General features: G+C 38.3%; 2 protein-coding genes and 1 long non-coding RNA gene across 7 annotated transcripts in view; 2 read left to right on the forward strand and 1 right to left on the reverse strand.

The window, feature by feature from the left end:
* The first annotated feature begins 915 nt into the window (after positions 1-915).
* Arhgap11a (Rho GTPase activating protein 11A) lies at positions 916-22,973 on the forward strand. Of its 2 annotated transcripts, none has more exons than XM_004861505.3 (12): positions 916-1,904; positions 3,069-3,139; positions 5,026-5,122; positions 5,507-5,760; positions 6,428-6,591; positions 6,749-6,895; positions 12,561-12,635; positions 13,531-13,698; positions 17,391-17,520; positions 18,328-18,433; positions 20,092-20,230; positions 20,578-22,973. In XM_004861505.3, the coding sequence occupies exons 1-12, from the start codon at positions 1,776-1,778 to the stop codon at positions 22,086-22,088; spliced, it is 2,991 nt and encodes a 996-aa protein (XP_004861562.2). In that variant the 5' UTR covers positions 916-1,775; the 3' UTR covers positions 22,089-22,973. The 2 variants fall into 2 exon arrangements, with proteins under 2 accessions (XP_004861562.2, XP_021097538.2); XM_021241879.2 differs by having other exon boundaries at positions 1,851-2,011; positions 20,578-22,742.
* On the reverse strand, positions 22,939-24,999 carry LOC110345191 (uncharacterized). The gene is made up of 3 exons (XR_002388355.2): positions 24,823-24,999; positions 24,472-24,572; positions 22,939-24,128 (listed from the first exon to the last, which is right to left on the reverse strand). It is a non-coding gene; the product is annotated as an uncharacterized LOC110345191 (long non-coding RNA).
* Scg5 (secretogranin V) overlaps positions 24,924-27,413 on the forward strand; it is a 51,141-nt gene continuing 48,651 nt past the window's right edge. Inside the window, exons 1-2 of one of the 4 annotated variants that reach the window (XM_004861504.4) lie at positions 24,924-25,228; positions 26,652-26,884. In XM_004861504.4, the coding sequence (XP_004861561.1) occupies positions 26,659-26,884 (226 nt within the window). In that variant the 5' untranslated portion in view covers positions 24,924-25,228; positions 26,652-26,658. The remainder of the gene's footprint in view (positions 25,229-26,651; positions 26,885-27,413) is intronic. The other 3 variants (XM_021241880.2, XM_021241881.2, XM_004861503.4) reach the window with 3 other exon arrangements.

Below are 27,413 nucleotides of genomic sequence, written 5' to 3' on the forward strand. Positions count from 1 at the left end.
AAGACTGCATGAGGAGGGTGCGGTGGCAGTAAAGTTAAATGTTACATGGACTGTATTTAAATTGAGTGCCGGGCGTGGTGGCGCATGCCTGCAATCCCAGCAATGGGGAGTCTGAGGCAGGAGGGTAACAGTGAGTTCGAGGCCAGCCTGTACTACAAAGCAAGACAAAGAAGGGAAGGGAGGGAGGGAGGGCAAGTTTCCCACTGTCAAAGAATTCCTAAAAACAGAACATCACGATAGGTTTGCTGATGCTTAGCAATGGAAAAGCAGCCAGGGAACAGAGCCCGGCAGTGCGCAGCGAGTGCTACAGATCAACCAATGACCAAGGTTTCAGCATCGGGAGAGAGAGGGCTCTTCCTGCTTTTCCAAATCTACTGCAACAACTATTTATTTCCCAGACTTCATTCTGGCACTCGTCCCTCTTATAACAGATCTTCTTTGTTGTACTTGATTATTTATACAATAAGACTTAAACATTGCCATCAGTTCCGAAATAAGATGCAATTCTCATAGTTTAAATTCTATCCCAAGGTCTTGCGTTAGGTTTACCAGAACCAGCATTTGTGAATCCTAACTCCGATTGTCTCACCTCTGGCTCCTTAGAAACGGTTTAATCCGAAAGAGGGCCTTCAGCTTCATCCGCGGTCGGAAAAAAGTATAGTGCGGTGCCTATTCTATTTCCCCGAATCTATTTTCCGAAGAGTAGCCCAGATAAATTTAAACACCCTCTAGTATTTTTCTTCAAAAAATATTAAGGAATAAATGAAGCTCACTTTTTAATGTTTCTTATGTTTACCCACCACACCCTTTGCGAGTTCCCTTTCGCCCGAACCTTCCTAGACAGGCAGCCTCTAGCCACCTTCCGAGGGGCCTGATTTTGAAAAGAGGAGTTGACCAATCAGGTGCGGTGCAGTGTTTGGCGCTGCCATTTGAGCCTGGGCTGGGACTGCGTTTGGTTGCGGGCGAGTAGCGAGTGTCTGTGGAGGAGGTGGGGTCGGAAGCATGAGGAGAGCGGCCTGGCTTTAGTGCACCGGGATGTGCGGGCGAGGCGCCGCAGGCTGGCTCCTGGGGGACAGGAGCATCCTGTGAAACGGGGTGACGGCGGCGACCAGCCCGGGCGGGGACCGGGACTGGAAGAGCGCCTGAGCGGCCGGCTGGTCCGGCGGCTGGGCTAGGGCGGGGCACGGGGCCGAGTGACTTAGGCCCAGCTGCGCCTGCCGGGCTTGTGAGGAGGAAGCAGGGGTCGTCTTTTCATTTCAGAAAGAAGTAGGCCGGTGTTTAGCTCAGTGGCGCGGCGCCTGACTCCCAAGCGCTAGGTCTTGAGTTCAATCCCTGGTACCGGAAAAAAGTTTTTTTTCAGAGAGAGCTGGAGCGGGCAAAGTGAGGTTTGAAGGGAACGGATCTTTGGAAGTGGTCAGAAGCGGTGAGAGGCTGGTAGCAGGCGTTGGTGCAAGGAACGGAAAGAATCAGGGAGGAAAAGGGAGGTCTTTGCAAGCAACTGAACGGATTAGGTGAGGAAAAGAAGGTTGGTGTAAGTGAAAGAGTGAGGCGTGGCTGGATCCCAGGGTCAGGAGAAGAGGGTGTGTGTTAAGTGTACAGAGGGAAGAGGTAAAGCCCTGAAAGTGACTGAGTCCTGGGGCCGGAGTAGTGCCAGACCTGACTGGAAGGCAGAGGAGCGGAGCTCTAACCCGAGATTGTTGGGGAGTTGGAAGACTTGGTGGCGAACAAAACTCAGGACCCAGATCTTGCCCCGGAGAGGGGCTGACGCGTCCGGCATGTGGGATCAAAGGCTGGTTAGACTGGCGTTGTTGCAGCACCTTCGGGCTGTCTATGGCATTAAGGTCAAGGGTGGCCGTAGGCAGTGCGATCGCAGGAAACGTGAAGCGGCAGCTACAGAAATGGGGGTAAGTTCTTGGGAAAGGATCTAGGTCAAGGCAGGCTTTACGCCCGGTAACACCTATTACCTTGTGCTAGAATGTGTGATTCCACTGTGGATCAGAAAGAAATGTGGGTACGTGCATCTAACTCGATCATATGTTCACCTGTTGTTTTACGAATAACATTCTCGATTCTTTTCAGGAACTTTTGGTTATTGAGAGAAAGTTACAGGATTTTCCAAGCTCAACATTATTGAAATTTTGGAGAAGATAATTGTTAAGGGAAGGGGAGAGGGGTTACGTGAACTGTAGGATGTTTAGTACCCTCTGGCTTCAGCTCAGGGGATAACAGCAGCATCTTACAACAATCTAAAATGTCTCTAGATATTGCTTATTTACTTACTTCGTGGTGCTAAAGATCGAACCTGGGACAAAACCACAATCTTTATAATCAGTCACACGTTTTTCAGAAGTTCAAATGCAAGCATAAACAGTGGCAGATTCTTTGTACCTGACTCTGCCATATCGCTCAAGTTAACACAGATGCTTACTCTTGTGATCCTTAGTGTTTTAAAACTTGAACGTGCATTTTTAAAAATGAGTTTTAAGGGGGTCAGGTTGACTTAAATATTTGCCTTGTGCACCTCGGAAAACAGTTTGAAAAGCACTCTTCTTTAGAATGTGGAAAAGATATCAGATATAATAGTCACTTCTGTTATATTTTGGAAAGTAGTCAGTGAGTAACAGGAATTACTGTTTTATTTATCAACTGATTAATCCTTTTGTGTAAGTTCGTATTTATAAGGTGACCAAAGGAAAGTACATATAAGAACATTTGGGGGAACCTGTAGTATTTTGGGGGAAATGTTAATGTTTAGGCCAAATTCTGTTTAAGAATTTATTAAACACACCTTAATTGATTTCCATAGTCATTGGAGTCAGAATTCACTAAATGTTCTGAGGACTGGCTTTATCTTCGCCACCCCTGTACACTCAACTGCTAGCATAATGTCTAATAATATAGCAGTTATTTGTTACCAAATGCATTTGTAATAATTATTTTGTTCTGACTGATAGCGTTAGTTTATTTCTGATTTTTCTTATTCTTAAGGTTTTTAATTTGCCCAGAGTTTAAGAAAATCTGTTTTATACCTAATATTTGTGTTAGAGTAACAAAGTTTGTCGTTTTAGGGTAAAATATTTGGAGTACCTTTTAATGCGTTGCCCAATTCTGTTGTGCCAGAATATGGACACATTCCGAGGTAAGCACAGTTCAAAGTGAATAGTAAATAGTTCAAACTAGTTTTAGAGGATTTAAAAATAAATAGCTTGATGTACCCATGATTTCAAACCAGCAATTGATTTCATCTTTTAATATGAGCTAATGTAAAGATGAGAATTTGAATGTATAATTTGTGCTCATTTCCAGGACTGAATTTTAATGTCCAGTAATGAGTACATGTTAGGAAATCAAATTATTTTTGTTCTGTTAACTTGGAGTTTTCAGTTCTTTACCAGTTCTTTTGCCACAACTCAGATTAAGTGATACACTAAATTATAGTCAGGTATGATGAGGCACACCTGTAATCCTAGCATTAAGGAGCCTGAAGTGGGAGGATTGCTGTGAGTTTGAGGCCACCACGGGCAAGGCTAAACTACAGAGACCGTGCCTCAAAAAAGCAAAACCAAAACCAAATTACCAATTCAGTAATAACTTTGATATTTTTTGAGACATGTTGGATAAAAGAATATTTAGCCTAAGAGTATTTGTGAATAGTATACAGTTTCTTATGTAATGCTTTAACTTTCCTGTGCCACTTGCTTGTTGGGAATTATTTTTGGACTAAGTGCATCAGAAACGACTGGGAAAGTTTATGTCTTCATAGCTGTAAAATACATATAAAGAAACTATCTTCTCCTTAAATATATTTTCCCTGTATACAAAGCAGGGCTCATTTTGTCTACTGTAGTCCAATTACGTAGCTTTTAAGCGATGCATCATTTAGAAGTGCTTATTGAACACCTTACTTCCCACCTATGGTTTTCCTCCATTAATCCTTAGGGTTAGATTCACAGTCTTTCTAAGGTAACCACTTAATGTTTTGCTTTTCACATGACTTATGAACAGCTGATTTTCCTATGATGAAAACCTATAATAGTTTCCAGCATTTGGAATTGCAAAGTCATATACCTGGGGATAATGACTAATTCTTTGTTATAATTTTTGTACCTCATTAAAAAACCAAACCCAAAAGCCAAACAAAAAACCAGCTATCAGTTACCCTTTGTAAATTGGGTTGACATTCCAACTCCACTCATCACTGCAACTGTTGTAGCTGGAATACATTCTAATTTGTTGGTACCCATTGTTGACTAAGTATCTAAGGCTAACATTGAGATTATTGCTCAAAGTAAAGAAATTGAGCACACAACCCTTAAGATGAGAATGATTATTAGGACTGGGATATATCCCTCTGTTCTGAGGGATAATGTTTGGATGAGAAAAATTTGCCTTATTTTTGAGCATGTGTAGTAGATGATAGATATTCAAAGTGATGCCTCCTGTACAAGATAGCCCATGGAAAGATGGTAGATAAAAGAAGGCAGCCTTGGACAGAACCTTGGCTCGTTCCCCTATCAAGAGATCTGGTAGAAGATGAGGAAGAACCAGAAAATGAGTTTGAGTGGGAGATGGGAAGAAAACTAGAAGAGTGGCAAAGAGTATTTTTGAGCAGGGAGATGGTTAGGTGTGTGAAATACTGATGTGTCAGGCAAGATGATAACTGACTGCGTTTGGCAAGTGGTCTTGACTGTGACTGAAGTTTGAAGTAAGGAGGATGAGAGTCCAGTTGGAGAAGGGTGATCAGGGACTGAGGTGTGTTGACGTAGAGGCATTCTGAAAGCAAGCAAGAGAAATGGAGTAAGACCAAGAAGAATGTAGAACTGAGCAGGCACATTGAAGTTGGCTGAGTGAAAAGATGCCCTTGAAGAAGAATTTTGGAGGAGCAAGGAAGATAATTGCAAGCCTTTATCACAAAGATTAAAGGGGTGTATGACATCCAAACTTCTGAAAGGGGCATAGTACTTGACCTGTTCATGTATTTTGGAAAGAGATCAGTATTTGGTAGGTATGTGTCTTCTCTTTCAGCTTTCTTGTGGATGCTTGCACAACTTTAGAAGAGCATATTCATACTGAAGGGCTTTTTAGGAAATCAGGATCTGTTATTCGCTTAAGGGCACTAAAGGTAAGCATATTTTTGAACTATAATTTTTCATTTGTATCATTTTCTGGTTTGGTTTTTTATGATTGAAATATCTAGAACATAATTGACAGAAACTGAATTGGGAAATTTTTTTTTTCCTGGCAGAAGAATCTTTTTTGAAAAGAAATTGTGTATCAATTATATAATGCTTCAAAATTTTACAGAGTAATTTCAAATTCATGGCCCTTATAAAGTACTATGTGAAGTGAAAAATTTTTAAGTTTTATTTTTACCTTTATATAGAGGAGTAATAGCTATTAAAACAAGAGTTAAGAGTTTAGGAAAGTTCTTTAATGATAAGGATTACTTTATTTGCAATAAATTCTGAAGCCATGAAAATGCTCATGGTTATTGTATTTGTTTCAGAATAAATTGGATAATGGTGAAGGTGGCCTGTCTTCTGCACTTCCTTGTGATATTGCAGGGCTTCTGAAGCAGTTCTTTAGGGAACTGCCAGAGCCCATTCTCCCAGCTGATCTGCATGAAGCACTTTTCAAAGCTCAACAGTTAGGATCGGAGGAGAAGAACACAGCGACATTGTTACTTTCCTGCCTTATCGCTGATCATACAGTTCATATATTAAGATATTTCTTTAACTTTCTCAGGAATGTTTCTCTTAGGTAAGTGGTAATTAAAAGTCTTTGAGAAATAATAGTTTAATTTCTCAACTACCTAAAGATTCATCCTTGTAGATGATAAATTTCATTTGAAATGGAAATTTTTCTTTAAGAAAGTATACCCTATAATTTAAGAAAGTGTATACAATTGATTTCCCATTTTCTTGAGGACTTAGTGTTTTGCAAGATTCCTTGTGTGTGGACTGACTTCTGATTACTGTGTTTTTAAAATATTTGTGCTTTGCTTTTTAAATAGTTCACCTCCCTGCTGTCAATCCACTAGTTTTATGCCTACTGCCACCTTCTGATACTTTCAGTTTTTTATTTGTAGCTTTGAAAATCACATGTTTAATATGTGTGGAAATGCAAAGTGTGAACTCTGGTTACCATGATTTTTACAATCTATGTTAATTATATGGAGACTATATATTTTGGTTCTCACCTTCTTTGTTATTTTGATATGTGATGCTGCCGATTGAACCCACAGGCTTCCATGTGGTAGATAAATCAGTCTCTACCGATGAGCAATCTTCCCAGTCTTTTTTGACTTAGTTTGACTAGTGTATGACTAATAGATTAAGAAGTCTTCAAAATGTACCTGATATATTACCTTAATTTTCTGTACTTTTACCTTTTTCTTCATTTAATAAAACCTGTTTTTTCATTTAAGGTCCAGTAAGAATAAGATGGATAGCAGCAATCTTGCAGTAATATTTGCACCAAATCTTCTTCACACAAGTGAAGGACATGAAAAGATATCTGCTAACACAGAAAAAAAGCTACGAATACAGGCTGCAGTAGTACAGACTCTTATAGATTATGCCTCAGATATTGGTAAGATATAGCTGCATCATTAAGTAATAGGATTTGTTTAAATGAGGGAGATTCTAGCTTCTTCCATGTCAAGAGAGTTGGATATTAGCTGCACATTTTTGGAGGGTAAAGTGAAGGAAGGATGATGATAGTCTTACTTATGAACATTTCTATTTAGGACATGTACCAGATTTTATCCTGGAAAAGATACCAGCTATGTTGGGTATTGATGGTCTCTGTGCTACTCCATCATTGGAAGGCTTTGAAGAAGGTGAACATGAAACCTCCAGTGAATGCAAGAGAAAGCGAAGACAAAGTGTTGGAGGTAAGTGGCAATCTCATTTTAGGGAGGTACTGTGATTTGCTTACTAGTGTGTCCCATTTGAGCATAAAGAAACATAAGCTATGTTATGTGTCTTTTTGATACACAGTTGGAAAATTTGACATGCATGTGAAACATTAAAGTGACAGTACAACATATTAAGTGCTGCTTGAATTCCACTTTCTGCAAACAGCACTATTCCCTAGATGTTTAGGCTTTGAACTATGAGTTCCTAACTCTTATTTTAACATCATCTACAGTATAAGTACAGTTTTCAGATTCTATAAGAGTCCATCTTTGAATGTTTACTGCATCTTTACTGTAAGAATCTCCTTGATCTTAAATTCACTCACTTTTATTTCTTACTGTTAAGGCTGAATCCAGGGCCTTCACATTGAGCTATATTTTAATTTGATATGAACCCATTTGTTGATTCTTGGTATTCTCTCTTGTGCAACTGAGTTCTGTTTAAAAAAAGTCCTTGCCTATGCTTAAGACGTCAAGAGTTTTACCTGTTTTATCTTCTTGTAGATTAAATCTTTTTTTTTTTTTTTTTTTGTCCAGTGGAGGAGTGGGGCTTGAACTCAGGACCTTGTGCTTGCCAGGCAGGCATGGTGCTGCTGAGCCACATCCTCGGCCCCAGATTAAGTATTTCTATTTTAATATTTAGATGTTTGATCCATTTTGATTTTAATTTAATACATGCTGAGAGATACAGATCTAGATTTAATTTTCTACATGTGGATAGCCAATTTTCCTAACATTATTTGTTAAAGAGACTATCTTCACTTCAGCGTAAGTGTTTGACCCCTTTGTCAAAGATCAGGCAAGCTGAATGTGCCTAGGATTGTTTTTTCATCCTCTATTCTGTTCCACTGATTCACCTGTTTGTTTTTTGTAAATACCATGCTATTTTTATTACTGTCGCTTTGTAGTATAACTTGAAGACCAGGATTGTGATACCTCCTGCCTTGTTCTATTGCCTGGGATTGCTTTTGCTATTTTAGGTATCTTCTGCTTCAGTGTGAATTTTAGGATTGTTTTCTCTAGTTCTGTGAGGAATTTTGATTGTGGTTGTGCATATATCAGTTTTGGAAGTATGGCCATTTTGACCATTGCTTCTGCCAGTTCAGGAACAAGAACCATTTTCTTATGCCCTCTTCAATCTTCTTTTTCAGAGTTCTGTAATTTTTGTTGTAAAGATCTTTCACTTCCTTGGTTACGTTAATTCTTCCTAAGCATTTAATTTTTCTTGATGTTATTGTGAAGGGTAATGTTTCCCTAATTTCTTTCTCAGTGAGTTTATTATTGGTGTAGAGAAATGTAAATGATTTTTGTGTGTTGACTTTGTCCTGATATGCTACTGAATTTGGTTATTAATTTTAGGATTCTTTTGGTGAAATTTTTTGAGTTTTCTACATAGAAGATCAAGTCATCTGCAAAAAATAATTTAACTTCCTCATTTTCCATCCATATCCCTTTTCTTGCTCTTGCCTGATTGCTCTGGCTAGTGTTTCAAGAACTATATTGAGGAGTAGTGGTGACAGATATCCTTGTCTTATTCCTGATTTTACAGGGAAAACTTTTCAGCTTCTCTTTCAATATGATGTTCAGCTTTGTATATTTTAAGACAGGGAGGGCCTTGCTAAGTTGCCCAGGCTGGACTTGAACTCACAATCCTCCTGCCTCAGCCTCCTGAGTAGCCAAGATTATAGATGTGAGCTACCATGCCCAGCTCATTTTAACTATTTTTATGTGTACACTTCAGAACTGATCAGTACATTCACATTGTGCAACTCTAGACCTTTTACTGTGATAAATATATGAATTACTCTAGCTTAGTTTCATGCTACATAGGACAGTGCTCAGCTGTATTGCCTCAGAATCTATACCAGATCCCATGAGTAAGTTCTCATAAAATAAACAGACCGATTTAATCTCATAATTTTCCTGTTCTCTGCAATGTGCCCATGAGCGCATGCTACTCAGTACTGTCATTGAGCTCACAAATATCTTTCATAGGTACAGTGCTGAGCTGATTAATATAATGCCCTTATTAATGTTGCATTTCCTGAAATGAAATGTAAAATGAAATGATGAGACTATTACAGAGATTGAACTTACTTTTTCCATTTCTCTATACACTCTTATCTAGATCACTATTAGCAAACCTTTTAGAGATGAGTGTCCACACTGCAACCCAGAACCCATTTATGTATCCCAAAGTGCCAACACTGCAATTAAACCTGAATGTTGAGGTTTTAGTTTAGAAAGAAAAAAATCATACATTAACATCTTTAGTCACAAATAACACATGTAAAATCACAGTACCCTGAAAAGGATTGAAGAGGATATCAGAAAATGGGAAGAGATCACTTGCTTGTGAGTAGGAAGAACCAACATAGTAAAAATATATACCACACTGGACTAGTCAAAACATTCCTATAATTTGTTTGTAATCAGAAGTAAAAACTGTTCTGGGCAACAAAAGCAAGGTAGGGGGCATCACAATCCCTGACTTGAAATTATACTACAAAGCTACCATGACAAAAAGACCATGGTACCAGCAAAAAAACACCCGAGAATCAGTGGAACAGAATAGAAGATGCAGAAACAACTCCAAACACATCAGCCACTTTATCTTTGACAAAGGGGCCAAACACCTTCACTGGAAGAAAGATAGCCGCTTTAATAAATGGTGCTGGAAAAACTAGCTTTCCACATGTCAGAGACTAAAACTAGAGCCATGCACTAAACTAAAATCAAAATGGATTAAAGATCTAAATATTAAAACAGAAACTAAATCTGCTGAAAGAGAATAGGTGGAACTCTAGAAGACATAGGTGTAGGCAAAGACTTTATGAACAAAACCTCGATTGCACTAGAAATATTATAAAGAATCTCATTAAAAAGCTAGGATCTCATCTTATTGAAAAGCTTTTGCACAGCAAGAGGAACCACCAATAGTGAAGAGACAACCCACAGAGTGGGAAAAATTTTTGTCAGCTGCTCCTCAAGACAAAAGACCAATATCTAGAATATATAAAGAACTGAAAAAAATCAATCCCCCCCCCCAATTTAAAGACCCAATCCAAAAATGGGTATCTGAGAAGAATATACACTTCTGAGATAAGGAAGTACAGATGGCAAATAAATATATGAAAAAATGTTCAATATCACTGGCATTCGAGAGATGCCAATTAAAACAACAATGAGATTCCACCTCATTCCAGAAAGAATGGCTGCTATCAAGAAATCAACCAATAACAAATGCTGGCGGGGCTGTGGGGAAAAAGGAACCCTTTTCCACTGTTGGTGGGAGTGTAGACTGGTGCAACCACTGTGGAAATCAGTGTGGAGATTCCTCAAAAAACTAGGACTAGAGGTCCTAGATGACCCAGCTATTCCCTTTCTTGGTATCTTCCTGAAAGAATTAAAAGCATTATCCCACAGTGATCTATAACCCAAATCCTCATAAATTGTTGAATGGATAAAGAAAATTTGGTTTTTCTACACAGTGGAATAGTACTCAGCCATAAAGAAGAATGAACTTGAGATATTTATAGCTAAGTAGATGCACCTTGAAGCTATACACTTAAAATTAGACACACATGTAAATATCGCATTGTTTTTCTGGTGTGAGAAACTAAAAGTGTAAATAAGGACCAAAATGTATAATAGATATTGTGAAATAGGAAGAAAATGTTCAAATGGGAAGAGGCACAAGGGAGGGGAGGGGGGAAAGGAAGAAAGAGAAAATTTAATAAAAGAGAAAAAAAGATAAAATAGAAACAAAGCTTTTGTAAATAAAGGGAAGAGGGATAGAAAGGAGGGGAGGGGAATGGGAAAAAAAATAAGATATATCATGTACAGGGACAAATTCCATACAATGAATGTGCTCATTATATATGTGTAAATTTTACCAATTAACTTAATGATTTTTTTAAAAAACCACACATGCTATAGGTTTGCCACCACTGCTCTGATAGTCTCACGCATTGCTGTGGTCCATGATGCAGTCAGGACAGTTTGAGGGTGCTGTCCTGAGTGTGTGCTTTTTGCTGTGGCTGAATGTTTGCTGCTTATTCTTTACTATTTTGCTCTTGTTTCACTTGTTTTGTCTTCTGACAGTGACCTTGTTTACCTGCATCGGTGCTACAGAGGTTGGCTTTATTAGTCATGGCCTGGCAGTTAGGAGCATTGCCCATTTTTGACTCCTTGTGGAGGTTTCAGTATTCTTCTCTAATTTATACTTGCTTCATTTGAGGATATAAGATTTGTCAGTATGAGAAGAGATGAAAACTACGATTGTTTAAATTTTAATATTTATTACAGTAGAAGACACATCACTGTCAAAGATGTAGTGCCACTGATCCACCTGAAAATACTTCCTTCTAACACTTACCCCATCATTCTTGGCAGTGTGTCTTACTGTAATAAGGGGTTTTTTAAAAAAAATTAAACATTTACTGTATTTTTTTGATCACACCTTATATTATTTGGGTGTTTCTGAACTTAAATGAATATTTTGAGTGACGTTTGGTGATTAATCAGGTAAGTAAACAGAGTTAAAGGACTGTTGTGTTTTAGTGTGGCTGAAAATTAGGGACATTTTTGCATAAAGCTATTCCTATTGAAGTCACAGTAATAGCTGAATACAAAGTGTGTTTGAAGTCTATAATATTCAGTGTCTCTCTGTTTCCTTTTGGATACTTTTCTTTTTCTTTCAACATTATACTTTTCTTCACTCCCCCCCTTTGGTAATTTGTTTTGTCTGATTTTTAGCATTTTCTCTTTCTGATCACCTCTTAAATATTCTATTCTTGCATCCTTGACCTTCTCTCATTCATTCAATTGAATGAAATTCAATTAGAGATAAGGCTCACTGTATAGTTCAGGCTGATCTTGAACTCACAGCAGTTCTCCTCCCTCAGCCTCCTGAATGCTAGGATTGCAGATGTGTGCACCACCACGCCTGGCTCATGACTTGTAGGTCTTTCTTAAGCCTCATAGTCTCACACTTCTCATTGCTATTAAATGACTTCATTCACTTGTATTTGTAAAATCTACCATTTCTGGGCTAATAACTTGCAAATTGACTTCTCCAGCCCTGATCACTCCCCCCAAAATGGATTCATATTCATTTCAGTGCCTCAGAGTTGGGCCTAATTCTTCTCCAAGTCAAGTTTTCCTTTTCATTTGATGGCGCCATTGTCTATTCAGTCATCAAAATCAGAAATCTAGGTGTTTTATCTCCTCTCCCCGTTCTCATACCTCGTGGTCACCAAGTCTTGTCACCGTGATCTCTTTCTTAAACACCTCCCTTCCCCCCTCCATTCCCATTGCTTTGCTCCTGCCTCAGCTCAGCTGTGTCTCTGGGACCAATAAGATGCCCTCTTTGGTTCTCTCTATACATTAGACATATCTGTCTATCATTTTATTGTGTATTTTTAGGAATAGGGGCTTAAGAGTGGGAATGGAATAAAAATATCCTTTAGTGTTTTTCTGTGTTGAAATAATTATTTTTAAATAATCTTAAATAATTTCAAAATATATAACCTGATATAAAATTAGCTATTAGAAGACCACTAATAGCAATATGCATTGCTTGTAAAAGAAAAATAGGTGTTTTTACTGATTATATAATTATATATGCCTTGAATTTCAGATTTTGTTAATGGAGCACTAAATAAACTTAAATCTAACAGAACACCCTCTGTTACACCTCAACAGGATGAAACTAGTAAGTATTTGTTAACTTGTTAAGTGAAAATTTTTGTAGTAGTCTATAAAAAATAATTACAATAAAAATAACTTAGTTAATAGTCAAATTTAATTTAATTAAATACAAATATTTTCAGTGGAGATCTTGCATTTATATGATCTTCTGGCATTTTTGGTTACATTGGATATACTGAACTCAAAATTGTGGGTAAAAATTTAGCCTGTTATATTTTCAATTTTCTTAATCAGGATTTTTTTGTTGCTTGTAATTTGAGGAAATAGCTTAACTTCATTTTTGTTTTAGAACTAGAAATTTATTATTATATGTTCTAATATTTTATCCTAATTTGCTTGTTGCTCAGATATCCAGCCAATAACAGACAACATGATCTTTTGTTCTAGAGTAATGTAATGAACTGGTTATACTAGGTTATGAAAAGTAAATATATTTAAATTAGTTTTTGTTTCAGCTTTTGGGGGGGGCTTTCATTTTGCTTTTGGTTTCTTGAGACAGGGTCTTGTTATGTCGTTCAGGCTGGCCTTGAACTCACCATGTAACTGGCCTCAAACTCAGCGATCCTCCTGCCTCAGTCTCCAGAATGCTGGGATCACAAGGGCTGACTATAATTTCTTTCCTTATATTAATATTCTCTCATCTATATTACATGCATCTTTTATTCTTTTGAGATCAAATGTTTGCTGCTTCTAAAGTCTTGCCACTTTGCATCTTCTCTCTTTTCGTTTTAAGCTGTTGCAATGTTTTAGTTATGTAACATTTAATAATGGAATATATATATCACTCACATTTTTAGCTCTAAGTGGTAGCTTTGTGAGAAGAAATGATAGGAAGCTTTTGTATTGTATCTATTCTATGGGAGAAATAACAAACTGGTTTTGTTTTGTCTTGTTTTCAGCCCAGCTGTCTGTCTCCCCAATGATTCTTACACCAAATGCCAAGCGGAAACTGCCGGTGGATTCTTCTCACGGTCTCTCAAGTAAGAAAAGGAAGTCCATCAAACACAGTTTTAACTTTGAGCTGTTGCCAAGTAATCTCTTCAGTAGCAGTTCGACACCAGTTTCAGGTAATGAATACAGTCTCTGTAACTGGGTTGTAAACATTAAGCACTTAACAGTTTACCCCAGGGTCACTGGACCAGTGTGTTGGTTTATGCACTGCTTATCCGAGCATCACTTGGGCAGGTGTCATTTCAACCAGTCCATTCTTGTTTCCACACGATACACTTACATACGTCTGTTTGTTTTATAGTGACTATGTTTTGCATACTTTATTTAGAATGTTGTATTTGGCTTTGATGTTTGTTTCTAGTGAAATCTAATAATAAGTGCTAGTTATTTTCCTTTACTAATTTGTGCTTATTTGTGAAAAATAACCTATAATTTTGTGCTGCAGTCTATAAAAACTCTTTATCATAAGTACATTAGATGTAATTTTTATACTTCTTCAGAACTTAATGATATTCTTTTTTTTAACTGTATATCCTTTTATTGGTACATTTTAGGTATACGATATAATGACATTCTTCATTGGAAATGTGCACCTTTACATAGTCTCTCTTGGTTCTTATTTTTCCCCCTTCCCCTGCCCTCACTTCAACCCCACCGTCCCTCCCTATTTACAAAGGCTTTGTTTCCATTTTTCCATTTTCTCATATTAATTCCATTCCCTTCTTTTCTTTCCCCTACCCCTTCCAATTCCCCCTCCCACTTCCCCTTCCCCTTTGTCCCTTTTCTTCCTATTTCACATTATCTATTATACCTTTTAGTCCTAATTTACACTTTCAGTTTCTCACACTAGAGAAACTTCGGTATTTACATGTGTGTCCTATTTATTTCACTTAAGAGTATGGCCTCAATGTGCATCCATTTAGCTATAAATGTCTGTAGTTTCTCGTTTTTTATGGCTGAGTAGTATTCCATTATATAAAAAAAACCACATTTTCTTTATCCAGTCTCCAGCTGATGGGCATTTGGGCTGCTTCCAAGCTTTAGCTATCACAATCTGTGCTGCTATGAACATGGGTGCACATATATCTCTGTGGTATGAATCTTTCAATTCTTTGGGGAAGATCCCCAGCAGGGGAATAGCGGGGTCAAATGGGACTCCCAGTCCTAGCTCTTTGAGGTGTCTCCACGCTGATTCCCACAGGGCTTGCACCAGTCTGCACTCCACCAGCAGAGGAGCAGGGTCCTCTTTCCCCACAGCCCCGATATTTTTTTTTTTTTTGGTACCAGGGATTGAACTCGGGTCCTAGCGCTTGCGCAGCAGGCGGCGAAAACACTGAGCTAAATCCCCGGCCCAACCCTGATATTCTTTTACAATACAAAATGGAAATGTTGGGACACTGAGACTGAATAGCAAGGAAATGCCAAATGATCTCCAAAAGGAAACACTGAAAAGGGGAGAAATGTTAGCATATCAGAGAGGAAAAGTCTGTGTTATAAAATGGAAAGACAAAAAGACATGTCCTTACTGTTAACTATTCATAATACAGAAATTATAGAACTTGAAAGAAGAAACAAAACTAAAAATAATTTCCATAGTAGTCCATGATTATAATAATTCTGCTGGCCGTGTTGACCGAGCTGACCAACATCTAACAAGCTATCCTATAATTAGAAAGCAAGGGAAAGAATATTATAAAATGTTTGTGCACCTTCTGGGCCAAACAATAAGGAACTTGTTTGTTACTTATTCAAAACAAGGGGGTTCAAAAAGTCATTTACAATTTAGATTAGGTCTAATAGACCAAATAATTGAAAAATATCAGATAATTAAACGCCAACCAGGACACCTGTCATCGACATCTTCACCATCACATTTAGTAGGCAGACATTTTACCGAAATTATACCACCCACAGAAGAAAAGGAAAGGCCAACATGACAGTGTAAAGTGTGTTGTTCAAAGAAAGGCAATAATGCAAAAAGAATTTGCAAGGAAACTAGATACAACTGTCCAGATTATAGCATTGTGTTGTGTGTTGAATGTTTTAAGATATTCTACATCAGAAAAATTACTGAATAAATTTGATAGAATCATTGTTTTCATAGCTTCTATTTTCTTATAAAAATTAATGGGAAAAATATGCAGATTTTGGTCTTCCTGTATTTAAGTAATTGGATGGTAAATGGTTAACATGAATACCTATTCTCAGCAAAGCTATTTCAGATTAGAAGCCAAAACTCGATTATGTTTTATGACATACCTGGATTTTTACAAGGTCCACTGCCTTTTAAAATGGAGACTGACTCATTAAAGTGTAAAGATAAGAGCTCTGATGTTTATGGCTACAGCTCTCAATAGCCACTTAAACTCCTTTAAATAATTGTATTCTTAATATTCAGAAGCCTTTATTTTTCTAAATAGTAAATGGGAATTGTAGTTTTACCTGCCTCTACTGAATCGCATTACAGCATCTTCCCTAAGGAACAAATCTGTTGATTCCTTCTCCAATCTGCCCAGAAATTTGAACATTCTTGTGTTATTTTAACCTTAGTTTGAGTCTGCATAATCATTGTATTTATAGAAAAGTTTAAAAGTTCAACAGTAATCCCATTATCTTTGGTTCACTATTTTTCTTTGTACTTTCTCAGCTACAATTTAATAAATTCCATCTGTAAGTTTCAAAATCAGTTAATTTCTAAGTTTGGGTTATAATACCATGCTTTTTTTAATATATAAAGACAACAACATTAATCTATAATTGTTTGATTTTTATGAATTGTACATTCGTGACATGATTTTTCTTACATGTGTGATAAATTTACATAATTCTTTATACTTTTGCTTTCAATATGACTGGACTGTAGCTCTGGGGTAAAGCAAACTGTGTCATATTGAATATATCAGCCTCCAACATTTTCTTTAGCCAGATTCACCAAAAAGTCATTGTGATGATTATATTGTTTCCATGACCAAAACAAAACAAAAAACATGGATAACTTTATTTAGGAAAGTCTGAAATTCTTATCAGTAATAATGATGAAGAGAGTGTTTGTTGATATACTGGGTAGGGTTGAAACATAAGTAACTTAAATTGAGTTTCTGTTGTAACTAGTTTTTGTATGGAAAATAGTTGCAAGGTGTATAGGCATTGTTATAGATCATTTTTGTTTGTCTAAAAAGTCTGGACAAGTTTCAATCTAGAGTCAGGTGGACAGCAATTGGATAAGCAGCTGAATCATGGATGCTCAGGCTCTAGCTCGTTTCTCAATAGTTTATTTTTTATGATAGTATAAATAATATTCTGTACTAGATACTATATTGAGAATTACATATACTGGTATTTATATTCATAATCTAAAGCCATTTTGCAAATGGTTGAGCAAACTCAACTCTATAGCAAACACACTGTTTCTCCATTGTATGACGGTGTCATTCCTCTTTGTATTACGAAGAATTTAAAGCAGAAGAAATGTGAGAATAGTGTTTGGTTTAACCTCTAATGGGCAAATAAAAAAGTACTACTTCAGGGCTGGGGATTTAGCTCAGTGGTTCCACCTCCTGCCTCACAAGTACAAGGTCTCGAGTTCCATCCCCAGTACCGCCCCCCCCCCAAAAAAAAAAAAACTACATCAATTTTAACTTTTTATTTGAGTCAGTTATTTGGCATCCAAAGTTCCTAACTAGAAATTATGTGATTTTTTGTTGCTTGGGGGTGGAAATTAAAGCTTTAACTATAATTGTGTGGCTAATGTTTTATCCTTTGAAAATAAGTAAGTGTGTGATATATTCTATGTTGTTATTTTTTATAGTTCAATGTGATACAAGTCCAGAAGGCTCATCTCAGAGTTCACTCTCTCCTGTCGCCATCAGTGGAAACCATTTGATAAATGCAGGTGTGCTAAGGCAGAGTAAAAGAATTGCAGGCAAAAAAGTTTGCAGGTAATTTATCCAGGACATTTTGTTGTCACTAGGTTAGTATTTGATATATACATTATCATATGATTCAAGTAAGATTTTTTGTTGTTGTTTTGTATTCTTAAGTTCTTTATTGGTACATTTTAGGTGTACAATACGTTTACATTTATCAATGGGTGTTTGTACCTGTACATGATGTATCTTGGTTCTTATTTTTTCCCCATTACCTGTGTGCCCTTCACCCACTCCACCCTTCCCTATTTACATAGACTTCATTTCCATTTTTTTTCTTTTCTCATAATTTTTCCTTTCCCCTTTCAAATACGATCCTTGATAAAATATTTTGTCATTCTACCAAGAACCAGATTTGAATAACTTTTAACCTCTCTTGATATCTTATTAATCAAGTGCCCTTCATATACCAGCCAGAAAAAAATTCCTAATTTTATTCCACTTTGCTTGCTTAAAAACCTGTGTTGATGAGTGTAATTTTACAATTTCCTGTTAAAAAGGCTACTCTAATTATTCTGATTCATAAGTGACTTTTATGATAAATAGATCATTTTTATATGCAAGCACAGTGTGTTTGGAAATGATATCTTAGCTTTTTTAAGTTATTAGGATTTTTTTTTTTGGTACCAGGGATCGAACTTGGGACCTTGTGCTTGCGAGGCAGGCAGTGGAACCACTGAGCTAAATCCCTGGCCCTTAAAAAATTACTCTGTTCCGTTATTAGCAATATAATTTGCTTGGAACTTCCTCAAGTTTCATTTTGTAAGAGTTTCTTATATTTGTGCTATAAATTGATCATTTAAATTCTATTCTTTATAGAGTGGAATCAGGAAAAGCAGGCTGCTTCTCTCCTAAAATCAGTCGTAAAGAAAAGGTTCGAAGATCTCTTCGTCTGAAATTTAGTCTGGGGAAAAATAGAGATGCAGTAAGTGTCTTGTCATTTCATTGATTGGTTTACATTAGCATAAAGCTGTTGACTTAATACTAAAAGACCCCTTTAACCTTGCTTCTCCTCAGCTACTCTGCTGTTGTGTTCTCTTTATATCAAGACTTTCGTCCCAACAGAAACTGAACTGGTCGCCAGTGAATTCACTGCTGGAACTAGCAGTCAAAAATAAATGTCCTGTCACCAGCATTTGACACTTGCTCCCCTTTGATGCACTTTCTTCCCTTGCTTCTTCACTGGTGACTTTTTAAATTCTGTTGCAGTAGAGGGCCCATAGCTTAGTCCTTGAACTTGTCTCTTTCTCTAGTCACTCAAGAGAATAGTTATGTTTAAACTCAGTATATTTACTTAAGACTTCCAAGTTTAAGTTCTGTAGCTCAGAACACTCTCCAGAACAGACTGACTATCCTTGTTTCTTTTTTTTCCTTTTGTTTGCTAAGCACATGCTGTACCTCCGAGCTCTTGAGGTATAGTCCCAGCTCCAACTATGTCTTGACATCTGCTTATTTTAGTTCTCTACTTGGATGTTTACTCAAGTGTAACCTGTCCCAAAGAGTTCCTAAGATGCATTTCTTTCCTTCTGTGTGCTCCAGTAAAGCTGTTCTATCTGCAGTCTTTCCCATTTGTTATCTTACTCATTCTTCCAATCCCTTAGGTTAAAACCTGTCACATTCTTGATTTTCCTTTCTTTCATCTGATCCATTAGAGTGTTCTCCAACCTGACTGATTCTCACCAGTACCATTTTACCATTTTTTTGTAAGTTTGGTCTTTTCTCAGCTGGATTCTACTGTAAGCACCTACCAACAGGCTCCCCTGGTTCCATCTTTGCTGTAGGACTACAGCCAAAACAATCCTTTCAAAACCTAACTTGGTCCTGTCACTTCTGTTCAGAACCCTCCAATGATTCTTCATTTCATTCTGAATACAAACCAGGGTTCACTCGTTGGCCTGCAAGGTTCTCCGCAATCTGTGGGATCAGCCCACATCTCTGAGCTCCACTCCTGGCACTGCCTGTTTTGGGCTTGCTGTTCCCCACTCACTGACTTCCTTGTTGGTTGAACATGCCAGACTGTGCTCCAGCCGCAGAGATGACACCAGCATGGTCTTCTCTCTGCAGTGTTCTTCCTCTTAAACCTTCGTGGCTCTTGCCCTTATTATTCTTTACTCAGAAATCATCATCTCATCACTGTATTTAAAATTCTGTTCCCACCTTTCATCACTCCATATCTTCCTTACCCCATTTTACTCTTCTTCCTAGCACTTTTTATCTTACGTATTGTATTTATACAGTGTACTTTATTATTTCTCTTGTTTTGATTGAAATCTCATCTATAATGTAAATTCCAAGATAAGATTTTGATCTTTTTTTCTATTTCTAAACAGGCCCTCACAGAGAATGCACAAAATTAATTTTTTAAATAGTGAGATCACTTCTATTTTATAGCATGAAATGTCAATGTATATAATTCTCATTAGCAGGTAGGAATATCTGTGTTACAAAATTGCTTCCCAGGTATCTATGTCTTTTTTTAATCAGCTCTAGATTTTGATACCTACAAAAAATTACTCTTAGTATTTCAAATTAATTGGATTTACTTCTTAACCAAAGTTTTTTTAATTTTTCTCTTCTGTACAGAACGGATGTTCTGGTATAAATAAATATGAAAATGTTGGTCGGAGACTTGCAAATCAAGAAAGTTTAAAAACTAGGATCGAATCTGTAAAAACAGGCCTGCTTTTTAGCCCAGATATTGATGAAAGATTACCAAAAAAAGGTACATTTATACAATACTTTCAGTTTTACCAAAAAATCCTGCTTTAGTTGCTTTTTTTAATTGCCTTTTAATGATAAAATATATTAAATAATTTGCTGTTCTAGATATTTAAAGTTCATGTTTGAGTAGTAGACATATTTGACTTGGCAATGTATTTTCAACAATTGGAGAATGCTTATACCTGAAAATATGAAAATATCTGGCATTTTTATACTAAAATTGTTTTATCACTAATCTTTAATTTTTTTGTAAGTACTTAATATCTTTATTTGCCATATGTTAGGATTATATTTCAAAATCTAGGTCAGATATAAAGGATTAAAAAGCACTGTACTGCTTCATTTTAGGTTCAGTAAAGATCAGTAAGTCTGAGGAAAACTTAGTAACTCCAGAGCGACTAGATGAAAGAAGTTACCGGATATCTTGGACAGGACTAAGCAATTCCAGTTTTCAAGGAATGGATGCAAATGGAGCTTCTCCAAGAATGGGAAATCTTTCTTTGGAGCCTGAAATTACAGTTGAGAAGTCACCTGGTGTATCACGTGAACTCACCCCTTCCATTTCACACAGCAAAACTAATAGCAGTGTAACAGAAAGCTCCCTTAGTGGGGATGAAAATAACCTGACCTCAGAGACTTTGGTGAAGATTCAGAAAGCTTTTTCTGAGTCTGGAAACAATCTTCATGCACTGTTAAGTCACAGGCAATCATCAATAACGAATGTGGAAAAAGAAAAAATCAATGAAACATCTTATGGAGAATATAAGGCAGAAGAAAATCTACTTGAAACTAATGATTTGACTGTGAGAGAATCAGAGGAAAATGACAAAAACCACGCTGTTAAAGATGAAAGTTGTTTTTCAAAAAGAGGTCTCTCATCACGTCAAACTCAAAAGTTTGGTGGAGAAACAACTATAAAATGTTACTCAACTCAGATGAAGGTGGAACATCACAAAGACATTCATTCAGATATACAAAGAGATAATTTAGTACAGCAAGAATTCCCTATTGAGGAACAAATTAAGGAAGAGCAGTCCCCAAAAGATAAACTAAATACTCAGTCAAAGGAGGATGAGAATAGGTTTGAAGAGAACTTAGTGAAGTGTGCAGTTCCCAGGGAGGATGAGGCTAAACCCTCTTCCTCTCAGCAGAGCATATGTGATATAACAAACCTGTCAAAACCTAGGCCTGTGAGAATTGTTAAGCAGCAGTCACTGGTGGGAACATGCAATAAAACAGTTTCTGAAAGTGCACACGTGACAGAATACGGGAAGGTTTCAGATCACATACAGTGGTTTAATCAGCTTTCATTAAATGAATCACATAGAACAAAAGCAAAGTCACCTCTTAAATTTCAGCGTACGCCTGTCCGTCAGTCTGTTAGAAGAATTAATTCTTTGTTGGAGTATGGCAAACAACCTGTAAAGCAAAAGTTGACATATCTTGGTGACACTGCTTCTCCTCTGGTTAAATCAGTGAGCTGCGACAGTGCTCTTCCCTCTCGTACAGGAAGTACATCAAAAGAATCCTCTATTTCAGGTACCAAATTATATCCTAAAGAACAGATATCTATAAAGATGAAGAGGCACCCAGATTCTGTAAATGCTTCTTTAGGGTCTACTAAAGTTTGTAAGCAAGAGGTGATACCTGATGGTCAAGTTAAGGTTCCCTTGGAGGACCTGACCAATCATGATATATTAAGGTCTGTTGTGAATAATGATACGGGCTTTTCTTCTGGGATGAGAAACAGGGTCCTGAGGAAGCCATCAGAAAGGGAAAGGGCTTGGTACAAAGGTTCTCCAAAAAATCCTATCGCAAAGGCTCAACTGCTACCAACAAGTAAACCTGTAGATTTGTAATTGGCAAATATGATACTTATCGTGAATGTAAATAAAATTAGTAATTGGTAATGCGACTTGCAGGATCATGTACGTGTTAGCTTGTAGCACAGGATAATTACTAAGCAGTGCGTTTTCTCTGAAACATCATTTCACTGTACATGTCATTACTTTGTTTTTCTTAATTATGGCAGTATTTAAACAAATTTTTTTATGATCTCTTAAAACAGGTTACACTACCTTTTTAAAGACATTGCTGGCTGGATTTATAAAAAATTAATTTTTAAAAGTTGCATGGTTTTTATGTTGTATGTATGAGAGGAAAAGTGAAGCCAGTTTTATCTATTTCTTGTTATTTCTCCACGTCACGAAGGTTTCTTGGAAAACCTAGTGTGTAAAGGGAAAGGGGAAGCCCCACAGATCTTGTCTTGAATTACATTAATGTTCATTGTCTTTACCAAAATCCCTACTAAGTTGCTTTAATAGTCTCCTAGTACTTTATTCCTATTTGAGACAGAATAATTTGGTTGGTATCTCCTGTACGCATACAGTGTGTTCACTTGAACTAAACATGACTAAAGCAGAATGATCATGGAAATGTGCTCCTAACTTATGATGCAGAAGTAATTGATTACTTTTAAGCCATACTATGCTCTTAAAGGTGATTTGCACAAATACATGTGTTTGTGTTTTTGTCCAGTATAAGAATCAAATTATTTAAGGAGGAATAGTCAAACTTGAAAAAAATTAAGTTAAGGTGATTTTTTTCTGTGCAGATGCTTGATTTTAGAATTTGAATAGTTGATGCATCTCTGTACATTTTACTCAGATAAAAACTTATGATGGCCTTGTGTGTAAATGTTATTTATTTAGTGAAGACATTAAAGATAACTTTTTGGAAAATGACTTGCCTGTGACCTAATGAAATTTAAAATGCCATTTGTAACTTGAACCAAATGGTCAAGAAACTCTTATCTAAATTTATATTTTAAATTATTAGATGCCACAGTTTAGATGTTGGAATAGAATAGAGTAGGATTGCTCATACTTAGAGCAACCAGACTTAATGTACAGTATATATGTAGGAAGAATTTTAATTCATCAGATGTTTGCTTTACCGACTTCTACTTGATGATCATGTATCAATTTTATTCCAAAGGTTTTTGCTGTTTTCTATACCCATTACCTGAGAATCAAACCTTTCTCAAAACCTAGTACCTTGGCTCATGAACATAATTTGTTCTTTGATTTTGGAAAAGATGGCCACAATTTTGTCTGTGTGGGAAAGATGGCCTTGGTCATGTTTGTCACTCAATGCAGTTTGCAAACAAAAACAATATTTTGCCCAATGCTTCTGTTTGCGAACCAAATAGTTAGCAAACGAAAGCATGAACTGAGGTATCGCTTCATTTGACTTACATATGAAGACTAAAAATCTGTAGTTACTATTTTATCAGATATCAAAAGAGGTTTGTTGCCCAGACAGGCATTTCAAGTGTTTATGGTAGTTTCCGCAAGACTCAGAGCATCCCTACTCACAAATTTTCAGTACTAGAGAAGCCACAGGATCCTGGGTTCTATCCCCAGCACTGTCCAAAAAAACAGTCTGGGTCTACCTGAGAGTATGATTTCTCTTCAGGACCCAGTGGAATCTTCCTTGAAGGTTAATGTGGATGTTTAGAAATAACCCCGAGGAGAACAAAATCTCACACTCTCCTGGTGCCCTCCTGGTTTAGGGAGCCATCTCCTGCTTTCCTTGGGATGATGGCTGGCAGGTGGACTTTGCAGGTCTTCCTGAGCAGAAGGGGGAGAATGCCCATTTCTGCAGGACTACTGGGTGTTCTTGTAGGCCTGATCCTAAAAGCCAAACCTTTTCTCCTAGGTGCTCAGCACTTGTGGGTTACGATGCAGTCTCAGTACAATCCAAACTTGTCTATAGATATGCATAGTATCCACGGTTCTAGGTTGAAGAAAAATGGAAACTACACCAGGAAGAAATCTGTTTCCTTCCATTCCTCAGTGACATCAACGACGAAGGGTTCTCAGGAGGCTCAAATTTCCCTAAAATAAAAACGAGAGCATCTGGGGAACCTGGACAGCCCTCCCTTAGTGAGGAGTTTCCCACCCCAACCTATGTGTCCACTCCCAAGTTCCACTCCCCACAGCCAATCTCCTTTCCTGGATTTCTTTGCTCAATACCAAACACTCCACCCCATTTCTACCAAGTTCTGCCTTCTCTTCAACTCTCCAGCTTTCATGCCACCTTTCCAGATATTGCTTCCAGGTTGATTGCTCTGTTGTTAACCAGGCTGATACCTAGGGCCCTTTTCTGACCTCTGGGTTGAGACAAAGCTGCGAATCACTGCAGTTGTGTCCTTGCATCTTGCCCACAAACAGGTCCTACCTTTTTAGAAGCAAGTCCGTGGGCTCCTGCTTAGTCTTTTCAATGTTCACTTTAAAATCAACAAACTCCCAGAGCTAGACCGTTGAGCAGAGCTATCTCTCCTATTAAGAAAATGAAGAATAGTGTGTAAGCTTCTGCAACGGAAGAGACAAAGGTCAACAGTGTTTGTTTTTATATAAAAGAACATACAGCTTTATGGACAAATGTGCACCTTTTTGTTACTTTAATAAAAATGTAACAGAAGGTGACACTCGGAGCTAATAGTCCTCGAGGTTTTCAAGTTACCAGTATAACAAAAGTCTAGCATCTGGTGTTAAATATCCCCCAGTAAAAGGGCTATGTATACGTTACCGCCACCGCTAAAAGTCCTTAGGGCTTCATCTTTTTCTTTCCCTCTAAGCTAAAAGAGTCAAAAACAAAAGTCAAGCTGTTCTGTTCTAGAAGGTCACATTGAAGGCGGTAGGGTACACTGTTTAGATAATTGCTTGAGACACAAAGGAGGTGGACGGCGTCACGGGTGGGTAGAAGACTACCCAGGAGGTTTCACAGAGCGTGGAGTGAGGGTCGGGTGACCCCCGACCAGAGAGACGCACGCGCATCGGGACGCTGTGTGCGTGCTCTGTGGAGGCGCCGCTTCCACCTGCTGGAGGCGGGGTCGGGGCGGGCTCCGGAGGAAGGGAGGTGACGCAGGAGCTGTCCAGCTCCCAGCTTGTTCAAAGCAAGGCCCAGACCGCACCAGGCTCCCTGCAGGCCCTCGGTGAGTATTGTTTGCTGTGGGTTGGAGCACTGAGGGGAGCGAGTCCTCCGGGAGTCGGAGTCGGGGAGGTGTCCCGCCGAAGTCCTAGAGCTCGAGGCTGGGGTCAGACAAAGGATGGGTGGGGGATTAACGGGTTTGGAGTCCCGAGGAGGAAATTGGGTGGTTGGTCAAATCAGATCGGAGTCAGCTGGGGGAAAAGGAAACATTCCTAGTTTCGCCTATAAGGGAAAGAGGAGATGCGGTGGAGGGGCTTCGGTCTGCCTCGGGCCTTTTCATCACAATTGCAGATTTGGCTGTTGAAACAAAGAGCTGTTCCCAGTTCTCTGAGGAGCAAGGTTTTATATCTGGGAGCAGCTAGGAAAAAGCTTTCTCCTTGCAGAAGAAGAGATAGAGTGGTGCGAATATTTCAGTCTCAGGGGGGAAAAATGCAGTTTTGCCTCCTCATTCTGCTCTGATCTCCGAGCACTGAGTAAAATGTTCAAATGGAGGCTTGCCGGAAGCATCGCATCGCAGCTGTCAAGTAGCAGGTTAACAGCCTCAAGGTTGGCTGCAGGAACATGATACCCTTGTTCGGCTGGCATAGCCACAGACACCCATACACAGCACCCCGGAGGTTCCTCTTTCTTCCCTTAATTTGTCTTCTCTCTCCAAATGCTACCCTCCGGAGCAATAAGGCAGTATTACCAGCTAGCTATCCAGGGCCCTCACTGGGTCCTGCCATAGTCCTAGGCTTTTAAAAGTGTATTTGCACACTTATTTCACAACAACCCTGTAAGCCAGATGTTTGTATTCTCCCCTTTCTGCAAAAGAGACAGCTGAGGTGTTTGCCTATTCCTGTAGCTCACAGGACGGGGCCCAAGCTGCGGTGAACTTTTATTCTCCTCAGGATCTCAGTGGCGTTAGTTGTGGAATTAAGACACTCTCTGCCATCATCCCCACCTAAGCTTTCTGTGCTTCTCTAGTATTTGCATCTTCCTAACCGCTTCCCATTAGCCTTTTCTTTCCTTAGACTGCACAAACTCAAAATTTGACCCACTCTCAAAATTGGAGGAAGTTTTTATTTGTTTTGGTAAGCAAGGGAGAGAGTGGTGAAGTTAGAGGTAAAACAACTTTCAGGGAGCTAAGGAACGTGAACTGTATGAATGAGAACTGCCTTTCCAGAATCCTAGATTTCTCAAAAGTTTGAGTATGGAAAGAATTGCATCCCCCAGACTGTTTGGTCTCTATTGTACCTTCCCATTGTGAGGTCCTGCTTTACAGGGACACTTAAGACCGGAGCAAACCTCCAGGGATTTTACATTACTGTCTCTACCAGGTGCTCCTTGAACAACAACCCATGGTTGTTACATGATTGCATCATCACAGTTACATATCACAGTTGTCAACTGTGATCAATCAATGTAAATTTGGTCTTTTTTGCTAGGTTAAAAATGGTCTCCAGAATGGTCTCTACCATGCTCTCTGGCCTACTATTTTGGCTGGCATTGGGATGGACTCCAACATTCGCTTACAGCCCACGGACTCCTGACCGAGTCTCCGAAACAGATATCCAGAGGCTGCTTCATGGTGTTATGGAGCAATTGGGCATTGCCAGGCCACGGGTGGAATATCCAGCTCACCAGGCCATGAATCTTGTGGGCCCACAGAGTATCGAAGGTATTTACTGTGTTCTGACAGTGTGAAGTTTCCATTTCCATTTTAAATACTCATAATTAGCATTTAAGACTGTTTTCTCTTCTTATTTATGTACAGTGCACACATACACTTATCATCCACCCACATGAGAATACAAGTGCTGTGAGAGCAGTGATCCTGTGTGCCTAATTCATAGCTGCACCCTTAGCTCATAGCACAAAGTCTGTTACATAACAGGTTGGTATGGTTTATAACTAGATTCCCCCAGAGCCTCATGTGCTCATTGGTGGGGCTTTTGGAAGGTGATTGAATCCTGAGGGTGCTATAGCTAAATGGGATGTTAGGAGGTGGGGCCTGATCAGAACAGTCTCATCTCTGGGGGGTGTGACCTGGTAGGATGTATTTTCTTCCCTTTCCTTCTGATTTCTGGCTGCCAAAATATGAGCAGCCCTTCCTCCCCTACAGCCCTCCACAATGCCATCCTGCCTTGGAGCCAGCCAACTATGGACTAAAAACGTTAGCCAAAATAAACTCCTCCTTTCCATTGTGG

Source organism: Heterocephalus glaber, unplaced genomic scaffold (assembly GCF_053883595.1).
Source record: "Heterocephalus glaber isolate CG9 unplaced genomic scaffold, H.glaber_assembly_v1.0 deba00000809, whole genome shotgun sequence".
Lineage (NCBI taxonomy): Eukaryota > Metazoa > Chordata > Mammalia > Rodentia > Bathyergidae > Heterocephalus > Heterocephalus glaber.

What these genes read in the sequence shown, in the direction of transcription:
- Arhgap11a (XM_004861505.3), top strand. Translation starts at nt 1,776, where the DNA reads ATGTGGGATCAAAGGCTGGTTAGACTGGCGTTGTTGCAGCACCTTCGG. An exon ending in TTCGCTTAAGGGCACTAAAG is followed by an intron (nt 5,123 to 5,506) that starts GTAAGCATATTT and finishes TATTTGTTTCAG; the next exon opens with AATAAATTGGATAATGGTGA. An exon ending in ACCTCAACAGGATGAAACTA is followed by an intron (nt 12,636 to 13,530) that starts GTAAGTATTTGT and finishes TCTTGTTTTCAG; the next exon opens with CCCAGCTGTCTGTCTCCCCA.